Consider the following 14,420-nt stretch of genomic DNA (forward strand, 5'->3'; position numbering starts at 1 on the left):
GAAAAAAGTGAAGTCAGAGTTGAATATATTTCCACTCTGAAATTGATGGCTACCTGTGAATATGTCATTTACATTTTCCACATCTCCTGAGTCCCGATTTTAAGTATTCCATGTTCATTAGGATAACAAAGTCATAAAATGTGGGCTCTCTCCTTGCCAGTGGGGGGACTAGTGGGAGGAATGACCGTTCGAGGATTACTCATCCATTGCACCGCAGTGAGTTCATACGGTTGGAGTTGTAACTGGAAACTCCTGTCCTGCTCACTGCCTCCATGAGTGCTTCTAGAGCCAGCCCCTAATCACCACGGCCCCACATTTCCCAGGGACTAGCCTTCAGCAGCAGCTGAGCCTAGGTAAGAGGCCAGCATTCCTTTCTCAGAAGCAGATTCCTTGAGCCCAGGATTATAGAGACATGTGATCGAGTCTAGTCAAATCTTTCTGTAATGAGGCTGACGTGTGGATGACTTTTTTTTTTTAAAGATTTTATTTATCCATCTGTCAAAGAGAGATCACGAGTAGGCAGAGAGGCAGGCAGAGAGAGAGAGAGAGAGAGGAGGAAGCAGGCTCCTGCCAAGCAGAGAGCCCGATGTGGGACTCGATCCCAGGACCCTGAGATCACAACCCGAGCTGAAGGCAGCGGCCCAACCCACTGAGCCACCCAGGCGCCCTGACTTTTTAAAATAATAATAAAATAGTCCTCACCATTGGGAATTACAAAACAAGATCTCCTGTAGGTCTCTAGTTTCCCAGTCACTGGTGCTACATAAGATAATCAGGTAGATATGACCGTTTTTATTTTCATAGTCCTGCTTTTTTTTTTTTTAAGATGTTATTTATTTAGGCAGAGAGTCAGGCAGAGAAAGAGGAAGGGAAGCAGGCCCCCTGCTGAGCTCAATGCGATGCCGGGATGCGGGGCTCCATCTCAGGACCCTGGGATCATGACCTGAGCAGAAGGCAGAGGCTTTAACCCACTGAGCCCCCCGGGCGCCCCTCATAGTCCGGCTTTTTTAACAGTGTACTCCAGAAACCTATCTAGCAAAATGGTAACAACACAAAGGTTTTTCATTTCTTCTGTAAGCAAAAAGTGAACCAGTTCAAAGAAAATATAAACAAAGCAGCAGTATAGAAGATACGGCAAAAAAAAAAATTATGAGCATGATGTGCGAATGACTCTAGTTTCGGTAACACAAGAATGTGGCCATCAGAAGTATGCAGATACGTCGAACATTGCACAAGTGTTCAAGAGGGGAGTTTGGAAATAGGAGGATAGTAAAGTCTGAAACCTACTTAAGCTATGCTTGTTACAAACCTGAATTCTTCCCTATTAAAATCTACATTTGTCTACCGTGTCTGATGCAGCGGTTGTCACCCTGCTGTTGGCCGAGACACACACCACGGCGTGTGTCTGCACTGCCCTCCTGAACACCACCTCTGCCCTTCCACTCCAGGAAGTGTTTTGGAAGGGAAACAAATTGGAAACGTAGTAAGCGTAACCTTTATCCCACCTAATTCATTTTGTAAAAAGTAAATTCTTTACAGACAGGTACATTTTTAAAAAAAATTTTTTTTTTAAATTTTTGCTAACAGTTTTCAGCACCCCCTGTGACTAATTGCCACTTGCAGAGCCACCACGTGGTATCACAGCTGGACTTGGTTTCAAATACCAAACTGTAGTAGAATCCCTCACTGGGGAATCTGGGCTTTAGGGACTATTTTCCTCTGACCTAATACTATCCCATTTTGTCTTTAACACATACAGACTGTGGGGCGGGAGCTGCTACTCCATTTAATTGAACATCTTGTAACCAACGATGGAAAAGACTTGGAAATCACAAATTTAATCAACAGCACCCGGATACACTTCATGCCTTCCATGAACCCAGATGGCTTTGAAGCGGTCATAAAGCCCGACTGTTTTTACAGTAATGGAAGGTAAGGATGGGCTGGTCCATTTAGAACAACAAGGCCCCCCCCAGACAGCACCCCATGGCCTCGACAGTGAACCAGCTCGGCCTAGGTCATGTCATTGCCATGCTGAAAACACTTCAGGCTGCCACTGCTTTGAAGATGAAAAGTAAAATCCCCAAGAAGACGCTGTACTCCTGGGCCCACCCTGCTGCTCGCCCTCGCTCACCACTCCCCGGCCGCTTGGAGTCTCCTTCATCTCCTGGACCGACCTGGTTCTTTCTCGTCTCAGGCGCAGACCTCCTTTCCCACTCCTCACCCCTCTCACTGCTAAACAGTGTTTGTTCAAAGACTCCCTCCCTGACCTGTCCTCTATTGGGCCCTTGGTTCATAGCACCTGCCACTTCACCCTCGTAGCACAAATTTTAAGGTCTGATTTCTTGTTCAATGTCTCTCTCCACATGAATCTGTTCGCTACCTGGGGGCAGGAATTCTGTTGCTCCTGTTGCTCACTGTGAAATCTCCAGCGCCTAGCTAAGCCCTCAGTAATTACCAGTTGGTTTATTAAGCCAGTACCGAAAAAGGAGGGAATTAGGGCGCCTGGCTGGCTCATTCGGTTAAGTGCCTGACTCGATTTTGGCTCAGGTCATGATCTCGGGGTCGTGAGATCGAGCTCTGCGAACTCTCTGTTGGGCTCCGTGCTCAGTGGGGAGTCTGCTGTTCTCTCTCTCTGCCCTTCCCCCTGCTTATGCTCCCTCTCTCTCTAAAATAAGTAAATAAGTCTTTAGAAAAAGAACAGGGAGTCTTATAATATCTCTGATTTAAACAGTTTATTTTGTTGCAATCTGCCTCAGGAAGTTTAGAATTTCTCAAATGTCTAGTATACATTTATATTTGTCCAAACATTTGTTTGCTTTTATAAAAAAATATAAAATCTCACCACTGGATTCCCTTCAACTTTAGGTTTTTCTAGTGTATTTAAACATGGCCAGCCCATTTTCCAGAAATACATTTGTATAAAGTAGCATGTTTCTGTCACCAGTTGCCATGCAACAAAACATCCCTAAATTGAGGGAATTAAATCCTTTTTATTTACTCTCAATTCTGTAAGTTAGGAATTTAGACAAGCCAGAGCAAGGCTGGCCAATCTCTGTACCATCCTGTCTGGAGCCTCAGCTGGGTCCTGGCACATGGCTGGAGTCTCAATTCTGGCTGTCACCTGGGTTCCTCATTTCCCCAGGCAGACTCTCCACAGGGCTAGCCCAGAGGCTCAGGCTTCCTGAAGAGAGTGTTCCAAGAGCAAAAGCCCCCAAATGCAAACACTTATCATAGCCCTGCTTACCGCACAGCGGCTACTATCCCGCTGGCCAAAGCAGGTCACACAGAGGGGCTGCAGAGTGCATGAATGCCAAGTGTGGCCCCCCCGAGGCTCCTGGGTCAGTGTCCACCTTCCCTGTGTCACATCTGGAAGAACACTTGGGGCACACACCAAAGTGATACACGTGGCACGAATCCACTCCCTCAGATACCATCAGGAAACCCTAAAATATTCTTTCTTTTAAAGGGAGAATACTAACTTCTATGACCTGAACAGAAATTTCCCCGATGCTTTTGAATTTAACAATGTATCAAGGCAGCCTGAAACTGTGGCCGTCATGGAGTGGCTGAAGACAGAGACGTTTGTCCTCTCTGCAAACCTCCACGGCGGTGCCCTAGTGGCCAGCTACCCATTTGACAATGGTGTTCCAGGTAAGCAAACAATGGCCGGCCTGGCCTCCTGAGTTCCAAGTGGGGTTGCAAAGCCGACCTCTGGAGGGGAGGAGTGTGCCTTCTTGTCTTCGCTGCCAGGGGTGGCGTTTGCTCACCTCTGAGCCACCCGTCCTACCGTTTATAAACCGCAGGTGGGCAGTGTGGCTGACCTGACGACCCACAGGGTTACTGGGGGGTTCACCGGGAAGATAGTAAAATTGGGTTGGAATACCCCACATAGGCAAAAGGCCAGAAACCAAATAAAACCAGAACATACCCTTCTTTGCTAATCCTAGGAGCAGTCATTTGACTCCTTTTACAACTCTGGGATGAGGACTTAAAATGAGAGCAGAGCCTTTATTTAACCCCTACAGTATGCAAGGAGAGTTCACCAGCCTTGAGAAATTAGCGAGAGGGACTGAGAGGATATCTAACTTGGAAGCTGATACGGGAGGAGTTGGAATACGCATCTGGTGTATTTTGTGTGGTACCACTCTGTGTTCGTGACAAACGAGGAGCACTCATGGAGTGGGTGGAGGGCCCTCGGGGAAAGCAGGGTTTCTGCAGGTGAAGCGATGGCGTGTTTGCTGACACGGCACCCCATGCATTTCCAAGTGCTCGTACTCTGACACCAACAGAAAGGTCTTGCTTTGTCTTTCACACACAGCGACAGGGACATCACACTCCCGTAGCTTAACCCCTGATGATGATGTTTTCCAATACCTTGCACATACCTACGCTTCTAGAAATCCCACCATGAAGAAAGGAGACCAGTGTAAAAACAAAATGAACTTTCCCAATGGAATCACAAATGGCTACTCTTGGTATCCACTCAAAGGTAAGTGTCTCTTCCCTTCTAGCATTCTCCTTCTCGCCTGCCTCCAGAGATGCCAGCTGGCTTTTGTAGACCCCAGCAGTTGTCAAAGTTTGTTACGCATGATGCTGTCCCTTCTGTCATGTCTCTGTCAGCTAATGTCGCAGAAGCAGGGGGATGGGGGGTGCAGTGACTGCCCAAGAGCTGTTCAGATACTTGCTCAGCGTTTACCTACGTGAGCCGGGAACTACACCAGGAAGGTTGCCAGGATGCAGCCCCTACCCTCAGGCTTAATAGGAAAGAGCAACGTGCAACTAAGTAATTGTGGTGGCAGTGTAATTAGAATAAAGCGGAGAGATTTATAGAAAAGGTACAGTGTGCCACGGAGGTGGAAGGCCAGGATACAATCGGGAGTAGAGAGACCCCTGTCATAGCAACCAGGGGCAGCTGCTAATCCGGCTACTATGGCCACGCGCCAGTGGGATCCAAATATTACCAGGCCGTCTGGTTTGTAAAATAAGCTGAACTTGTACATGAGCTATCATGATTTTTAAAGCCACTTTGGAAACTGAACAAAAATGCTTCTCCAGCTGGATATGAGGTAACTTCCTTCAAAGTTACCATATTTCATCAAATCCAAGATGCCACAGATTATAAAATACACTGTACCACCAAGGAAGGAAAGAAAATGTTTCTGGACAATCTAATGACAATGGTGTTTTTCAGTCATCAAGTTTAAGATCGATAATTTGGATTTTAAAATATGAAAAGTTTTGCATCTGGGAAATATGAAATAAGTTTATAACCCTCGGAAAATAGGGTCTGCAGAGGTGAGAACTGGGAGGGGGGCATGGGTCTCTTCCCTCCTGAGAGCCGGCCGGGCCCCCTTCCTTTTATCCCCGAAGCAGCTCCGAGTCCTGGGCAGGAGCACAGGGCCTGGAGCATGGCGGCCTGTGCTGGGCTCTACACTCATTGGCATGTCACTCACCCTCAGGGACTGTCTTCTCGTCTGTAAGACATGGGGAGTCACTGCCATGACAAGCTCTTCAGATGGTACCCAGGCCTAGTGAACGCTTACTAAATGTTAGCCATTGTTTTCCAGATGAGTGTACTTAGCTTACCTAGTGTATTTATGAATGGTTTGTGAATAATTTTTTAAAAGTATCATTCTGTGTGTGTTTTAGAATGTAATTTACGAAGAAATGTATGCTGATGAATCCTTTTTGTATTGCGTTATCGACAAAAAAGAAATGACCCTCACCCTCCCCCTCCCCCTCTGTGGGTACATGGTTGAACTTGGGTCTACTCTGATCCAGTTACCCGTATAGGAGTATTTAGGATTGCCTGTTTGTGCCTGGCTAATAAAATGTCAAGTCCTGAGTTTACATGCGAATATGTCAGATTCATCTTTTCCTGTTCACATGTACTTTCCTTGGAACTGTCTGATTCACTTGTGCCCAAGGTACAGGATACTTGACTGTATTCCAATTTTAGACCTTAAAAAATTAAATGTGTTTGTGTTTAGGTGGAATGCAAGATTACAACTACATCTGGGCCCAGTGTTTTGAAATTACGTTGGAGCTGTCATGCTGTAAATATCCTCATGAGGAGAAGCTTCCATTCTTCTGGAATAAAAACAAGGCCTCACTGATTGAATATATAAAACAGGTGCACCTAGGTTTGTAAGATTTTTTTTTTTTTAATTAATTCCTTTTAACACAAGACATAGCATCTGGCAAAACCTTTGGGTTGAGGAAATGCAAGCCCCTGTTTGTTTTCCTGGTATAGCCTCATTTGAGTACCAGAACTAATGATTAAGAATTTTCTCTGCATGAATACCTATAGCGTGTGAGAAATGCAATGCCCATCAGCTCATAGAAGAGAAAGCATGAGGTGTGGCTTTTAATATGGGGGTGAAAAATCCAGAGTACTTCAAATTTTTTCACGCTGAATAACCAGGAAATCTCGCAAAAGCTCGAGGAAAACAGGTTATTACTCTGTTATGTCATCACCCATCTAGAAAATTCCCAGTTTGCCTGTCATTTGTCACACAGTATCGCAGATCTGGAGAACACTAGACGTGCCATTTTGCCTTTTCTAGTACCGGGGTGCTGACTTTGCACCATTAGCTTCAAAGCGCTCACACCCTGCAACTGCCCAATGACCCACCTGGTGCTGGCCGTCTTCCCAGCCTGGTCCTGTGACAGCTGTCTAGCTTTTATCATGGGGGACAGACCAACTGGGGCAAGAGTGGTAGTTCTCAGCCCTGTACAGCAGACTCCCTGGAGGGTTTGTGAAAACACAGATTGCCAGGCCCAGCCCTGGAGTTTGATTTAGTGCGTCTTGAATGGCGCATCTTTCCCAAGGACATGCTTGTGCGGTGGGTCCAGGGACCACGCTTTGGAAACCACTCACCACAGAAACACAGTGCTTGTGATGGTGGTAGAGTCGTATGGTTTGAGCTTCTTTAGCCAGGCTGCATCTCTGCATGGCCAGGGTGCAAGTGCTTTTATTCCGTTCAGAATGGCTTCAGAAATTGGCATGTCGTTAGGCTACTCTGCAGGGCTAAAGTGGGTGTGGGTTTGTGTCAAGGAGGGTTGCATAACCACACAACGCCTAGAACCGTCTGCATGCTTCACCACAAAGCGTTCTACCTGCTGGAGAGATGGAGGGAAGAGTCAGAAGCACACGGGGTCCAGGGCTGAGTGCAAGGATAATTGAGAACGTCCCTTGGCCATAGGTGCCCCACCCTCCTCTTCTCTCCCCAGCCTCCAGCACCCCCACAGCACAGGTACACAAAGATTATTGGTGAATTCAGAGGGGTGAGACATATATGAAGTAGGCTGATACCCTGTGATAAGGGCTATTAAAAAGTAATTTCTCATCAACATCCTCTTAGCATTTATTAAGATTACGGGGTCCTCTCTTGCTCAATATTCCGGTATTTTGCTACTAGATTTTCATCATGAGCACATAGTAATTTAGCCTTTCTATTATATTCCCTTATTTGGTGTTCCTCTGCCTATTCTAAAATTTCTCCTTTATCAATATCGACGTGGGAGTGCAGCTGAACAAAAAATATGCTCCATATAACCTCACTAGTCTTTCTGGAATTTCAGTCTAGCTGTAAGTGTTATTTTCCAAGCACTGAATTAAGGTGGGCTCTGAAGTATTGTGCTGACATAATAATGCCAATGAAGGAGCTTTGTAAACGGTGAAGTAACATGCATGTTGTAGCATGACTATCATTAATTTGGAGGGCTTACAAGTCCATTTACACGAGGTTTTATAAAGAATATTTATCTGCCTGTCCCTGCAACCAAGTATGCACGACCTACTTAAAAATATATAAGCACATCAACCCTGCCCCCTTGTGGTTTAAGATGGAAGGAATGAAGAGTCAAGAATTTAGGAAAGTAAAAGGCAGCTTGGGGTCAACCAGAAGTTTGCTTGCTGTTCCCGGCAAAGATTTTGTTGCTGTCAAAACTTTTACATTTTAAACTTTTCTGAAGGAAACTAATATATGCTTCGTGTTTTTCTGCTCCAGTAAATAATTGGTCTGGGGGTAGTTTAGGGTCATTTTTTCCGTGTGGCTTCTTCTCATGTCATTAAGATGATATGTCACTAAGTGAACACAGTGGAAGGTGAACTGTTAAAACATTTAAAATGATCTTTTATTGGCTGTACTCCTGAAATTTTGAGGTGAGGGGTATGGTGTCAGGTTCAGTACAGGCTCTGGAGAGTAGTGTGGATTTACAGCCAGGCTCTGGGAGCTTAAGGTTATTTAATAATCCAAAGCCTTAGTTTCCTCATCTGTGAAAGTGTGATATTGCCTACGTCATAGAATTAATGTGAGGAGTCAATGAGAACATGCATGTTAAGCATTTTCCATACAGCCTAGAATACACTAACGATAAATGTTCACTCCTGTTATTAGTAATAAGACACCATTAATCAATTCCATGTTTCCAAGCAATCTTGTGATTATAATTGTTTCCCATATAGTTTGACCATGAGACAAAACTACTGAGTCCCACATAGGCAAGTATCTTATTGTAAGTTACTACACTGCCATTTTTTTAAAAGTAATCTCTACAGCCAATGTGGGTCAAATTCATGACCCCAAGATTAAGAATCACATACTCCACTGACTGAGCCAGCCATGCACCACCACCTCCCAACTTGTTGTAAATACACTGGCAATTTTTAATTTAGGATTTAGCGGAATCTACCAAGGGCAATGTTGTAGTAGTTTGGCGACTGAGTAAGCAACTTGGAAAGGACAGGCATGGATTTAGGTTTTCAGCACATTCTATAAATGGAATATTTGACAACAAACAAATTTAGCCTATAAATCTGATTGTTAGCTTGACTGTACTTTAAATTACCTCAGAAATAAGTTTACCAAGTTCTGGTTCAAGATGGCAACGTAGGAGGATCCTGAATTCATCTCCTCCCACAGACACACGGACTCCATAGCTACATATGGGACAGTTTCTGCTGAAAGACACCCAGAAACTACCTGAGCCATTCCTACAGGCTGGGCAAATGAGAATAAATTTATATTGCAATGGGTAGAGAGGCTGAGACACAGTCCTGCCGAATGCCCCATCCCTGCTGCAGCAACCAGTGGAAGGAGCTCACAACTCCAAGCAGCAAAAGGTTTGAGCCCCTTTGTGCCGCATTTAAAAGCCACACCCAAACAATCCCTGAAAACCCCTATCTTTGAAAGTCACGGGGCTTGCATCCACAAGACCCTCAAGACTATAGCGAACTGGAAAATAGTTTTTTTTTTTTTTAAGATTTTATTTATTTATTTGACTGACAGAGATCACAAGTAGGCAGAGAGGTAGGTAGAGAGAGAAGAAGGGAAGCAGACTCCCCGCTGAACAGAGAGCCCGACGCAGGGCTCGATCCCAGGACCCTGGGATCATGACCTGGGCTGAAGGCAGAGGCTTAACCCACTGAGCCACCCAGGTGCCCCTGGGAAATAGTTCTTAAAGGGGCCCCAAAGGTGCACCTGGCTGCCTTCCAGAGCCCAGTGCAGAGCCAGCCAACTGAAAGACGCCCAGGGGTCTGCTGTGGAAAAGGCCTGTTTGCTGGTCTTAAAGCTTTGACCTGAGGAGCAGGCATCCAATTTAACACACTTCTAGGGGTCTACTGAAATACTCTCCAAAGATGGAGGCCAGCAAACACCGTGTTTGCACTCTCCCTCCGTCCAGGTCACCAGTCACTCCCAAAAGGAAGTCTGTGCATGAATCTGGTGCCCCAGTTTTTGGGGTTACCACCCAGGGGATATCTCTCAGTAGCTCTGGTAGCCAGTGTTCATGTGTTCAGTGTTTGTGTTCATGGCTCCAACAGGACACTAGCAAACAGTTCTTAACTGGCTCTCACCTCAGGGCTTGGTGTAAAGGGAACTGGAGGCACATCCATCCCTGTCTTCCCCTGGAAGAGGTTCATCTGCATACTTCAAAAGCTTCTGTCTGAGGGTCTGGCATACAATCTGCCTGACTCTAGGTACTGATAGGTTTGGGCACAACCTCAACTACTGGGTACTACTAAGCATAAAGACAATCACAAAGGTTTGAGAAACAACTAAGAACTAGCACAGAGTTGAATGAGGAGGTTCATCTACAAAAGACCACTCCTCCAGGACTGGAAGACCATTTTCCAAACAAACAAAAAAAAACAACAACAAGATAAAGTCTCAAAAAAAGACCTTACTGAAATGGTGATAAGTGACTTACCTGATAAAGAGTTCCAATAGGGATCCCTGGGTGGCTCAGCTGGTTAAGCTGCTGCCTTCAGCTTGGGTCATGATCCAGGATTCTGGGATCAAGTCCCATATCAGGCTCCTTGCTCAGCAGGGAGCCTGCTTCTCCCTCTGCCCCTGTTCATGTGCATGCACTCTTTCTCTCTCTCCTTCTCTGTCAAATAAATAAAATCTTAAAAAAAAAAAGTTCCAGTAAGGACCATAGATATGCTCACTGAACTCAGAATAGTGCATGAATGAAATGAGAATTTCAACAAAGAGGTACTATAAGACACCACCAAATAGAAGTCACACAGGTGAAGAGTACAACAGATTCAACATCAGACTAGATGAAGAAAAATCAGTGAACTTGAAGACAGGGCAATGGAACTAATCCAGGCAGAGTAGCAAAAAGAGAAGGAAATAGAGTCGAGATAACTTAAGGGACTTATGAGACAACATCGAGCATACCAACATCTGCATTACAGGAGTCCCAGAAAGAGAAGAGCGAGAGAAAGGGACAGAAAACTTGTATGAATGGCTGAAGAGTTCCCTAACCTAGGGCAGGAAACAGACCTCCAGATCCAGGATGGCCGGAGAGTTCCCAATAAGATGAACTCAGACCCACACCAAGATATGTTATAATCAAAGCATCAGACGTTAAAGCTAGAAAATCTGAAAAGTGGCAAGAGAAAAACAACTTGTTACATACAAGGAATCCCCATAATGTTATCAAAGGTTTGTTTGTTTGTTTGTTTTTTCCCTCGGCAGAAGCTTTGCAAGCCAAAATGGAGTGTCACAATATATTCAAAGTACTAAAAGAAAATAACTGCCAACCAAGAATATCTGGCAAAGCTGTCCTTCAGAATTGAAGGAGAGAGAAAGGATTTTCTAGACAAGCAAAAGTTAAGGAGTTCATTGCCGCTAGACCAGATTTACAAGAAAGGTTAAGGAAACTTTCTTAGGCTGAAATGAAAGGGTACTAATTAGTAACACAAAAACTCATTGGTAAAGGTAAATCTTTAATAAAATTCAGAACAATCTAATGTTGTAAATGTAGTGGTTAATCACTTACAAAACTATTACGAAGGTTAAAAAGACATAGTAGGAAATATAACTAAAATAGTTTGTTAATGGATATATAAGGTAATGAGATGTAAAATGTAGGCAGGAGGGAGTAAACATACAAAGGTTTAGAATGCAATCATGTTATTATTAACTTAAAATAGACTGTTACAGTTTTACATAAGTGTCAAGGTAACCAAAGCTAAAACTTACATGTAAAAAAAAGATGAAGGAATATAAACATACCACTACACTACAGAAAACCAACAGATTGCAGAGAACAAGAGCAAAGGAATTATAAAACAGCCAGAAAACAATGATCAAAATGGTAATAAGTACATAATTATCAGTAATTGCTTTAAGAACTAAATTCTCCAATCAAGGGGTGCCTGGGTAGCTCAGGCCTTAGGACCCCAGAGTTGGGTCTCTGCCTTAGGTTCAGATCATGATCTCAGGGTTTGGGGATTGACACCCACATCGGGCTCTCTGCTCAGTGGGGAACCTGCTTCCCCCTCTCTCTCTCTGCCTGCCTCTCTGCCGTGCCTGCTTGTGATTTTTCTGTCAAATAAAAAAGTCTTTTATTTATTTATTTTTTAAAAGGTATATAGATTTTTTTTTAAGATTTCATTCATTTATTTGACAGACAAAGATCACAAGCAGGCAGAGAGAGAAGAGAAAGCAGGCTTCCCGTGGAGCAGAGAGCCCGATGTGGGGCTCGATCCCAGGACCCTGGGATCATGACCTGAGCCAAAGGCAGAGGCTTTAACCCACTGAGCCACCCAGGTGTCCCTAAAGAAGTCTTTTAAAAAAATTCTCCAACCAAAAGAGTGACTGGATAGATTTAAAAAAATAAAAAACCATAAGACCCATCTATAAATGTTGCCTATAGGAGACTCACCTCAGATATAAGGACACAATGGACTCAAAGTGAAGGGGTGGAAAAGATACTCCATACAAATGGAAACCAAAAGAAAGCTGGGATAGCTATACTTATATCAGACAAAACAGACTTTAAGAAACCAATAAGAAATAAGGTTATTATAGAATTTTAAAGGAGTCAATCCAACAAAATGATATAACATAGGAGTACTTAACTATATAAAGCAAACATTAACAGACCTAAAGGAGGGCACCTGGGTGGCTCAGTGGGTTAAAGCCTCTGCCTTCAGCTCAGGTCGTGATCCCAGGGTCCTGGGATTGAGTCCCTCATCAGGCTCCCTGCTTGGTGGGGAGCCTGCTTCCTCCTCTCTCTCTGCCTGCCTCTCTGCCTACTTGTGATCTCTGTCAAATAAATAAATAAAAACTTTAAAAAATAAAAAACAGACCTAAAGGATAAAATAGACAGCAATATAGTAACAGCAAGGCCTTTAATATCCCACTTTTCATCAAGGGATAGGTCATCCAGACAGAAAATGATACTTAACATATACAGAGTGTTCCATCCAGCAGCAGCAGAATACACCTTTTCTTTAAGTGCACATGGAACATTCTCTAGAATAAATCTCATGTCCTGCCACAAAATAAGTCTTAATTTACAAAGACTGGGGTACCTGGGTGGCTCAGTTGGTTAAGCATCTGCCTTTGGCTCAGGTCATAATCCCAGGGTCCTGGGATAGAGCCCTACATCAGGCTTCCTGCTCAGTGGGGAGCACTCTTCCCTGTCCCTCTGCCCTTCTCCCTGCTGGTGCTGTCTCTCACTCTTGCTCTCTTTCAAATAAAATCTTTTTAAAAATTTTACAAAGACTGAAATCATATCAACTATGTTTTCCAACCCCGGTGGTATAAAATTAGAAATCGATTACTAGAAGAAAACTGGAAAATTCACAAATATCCAGAGATGAAACAGCGTGCCACCACACAACCATTAGGTCAAAAAAGAAATCAAAATCTTGAAATGAGGGTCACCTGGGTGGCTCAGTGGGTTAAAGCCTCTGCGTTCTGCTTAGGTCATGATCTCAGGGTCCTGGGATCGAGCCCCACGTTGGGCTCTCTGCTCAGCGGGGAGCCTGCTTCCCCTTCTCTCTCTGCCTACTTGTAATCTCTCTCTCAAATAAATAAATAAAATATATTTTTTTAAAAATCTTGAAATGAAAATACAACATACCGAAACTTAAGGGATGCAGCAAAAGCAGTTCTAAAAGAGAAGTTCAGAAAGATAAATGCCTGCATTAAGAAACAGAGATCTCGGGACACCTGGGTGGCTCAGTTGGTAAAGCAGCTGCCTTCAGCTCAGGTCATGATCCCAGCGTCCTGGGATCGAGTCCCACATCGGGCTCTTTGCTCAGCAGGGAGCCTGCTTCTCTCTCTGCCTCTGCCTGCCATTCTGTCTGCCTGTGCTCTCTCTCTTCCCCTCTCTCTCTCTGATAAATAAATAAAATTAAAAAAAAAAAAAAGAAAGAAACAGATCTCACAGAATTGCTAAATCACTGTATTGTACACCTGAATCCAATATAACACTGTATGTTAACTATACTGGATTTAAAATTTTTTTAATTCTCAACCTAACTTTATACCTCAACGAACTAAAAAAAGAAAGAAAAAAAGCTCAAAGGAGAATGAAGAAACAAAGATCCGAACAGAATTAAATGAAATAGAAACTAAAAAGACAATAGAATAAAATCAATAAAACTAAGAGTTGGTTTTTTGAAAAGATAAACCTTTAGCTTAGACTCACCAAGAAAGAGAGCAAGAACTCAAAATCAGAAATGAAAGAGATGTTGCAACTGATACCCCAGAAATGAAAAGGATCATAAAAGACTAAACAGTTATATACCCCCAAACTGGACAACCTAGATGATAATGCAATCCATAGAAGTAAGTACCTACCAAGACTGAATCAGGAAAAAATAGAAAATTTCAACAGACCCTTTACTAGTAAGGAGATTTTTGGCATGTTTTTTATTACTAATTCAAACAAAAATCCAAGACTAGATAACTTCATTGGTGAAGTCCACCATTTAAAAATGATTTAATACCAGTCCTCAAACTCTTGGGGGGAAAAAAGGAGAGAGTTCTCTCAAACTCATTTTCCAAGACCAGCATTACCCTGGTAGCAAACCAGTGATACTACAAGAAAATTAGAAGCCAATATCCCTGATGAAATTAGATGCAAAAATCCTCCAACAAAGTATTAGC

At 43.6% G+C, this 14,420-nt stretch overlaps 1 protein-coding gene across 6 annotated transcripts in view; it reads left to right on the forward strand.

The window, feature by feature from the left end:
* Positions 1–14,420, forward strand: part of CPM (carboxypeptidase M) — a 103,027-nt gene that overhangs the window by 82,981 nt on the left and 5,626 nt on the right. For all 6 annotated transcript variants that reach the window (XM_059402494.1, XM_059402496.1, XM_059402497.1 and 3 more), the window contains 4 exons: positions 1,760–1,932; positions 3,470–3,654; positions 4,322–4,492; positions 5,994–6,146. In XM_059402494.1, coding sequence (XP_059258477.1) covers positions 1,760–1,932; positions 3,470–3,654; positions 4,322–4,492; positions 5,994–6,146 — 682 coding nt within the window. The remainder of the gene's footprint in view (positions 1–1,759; positions 1,933–3,469; positions 3,655–4,321; positions 4,493–5,993; positions 6,147–14,420) is intronic.

This window comes from Mustela nigripes, chromosome 6 (assembly GCF_022355385.1).
Source record: "Mustela nigripes isolate SB6536 chromosome 6, MUSNIG.SB6536, whole genome shotgun sequence".
Classification (NCBI taxonomy): domain Eukaryota; kingdom Metazoa; phylum Chordata; class Mammalia; order Carnivora; family Mustelidae; genus Mustela; species Mustela nigripes.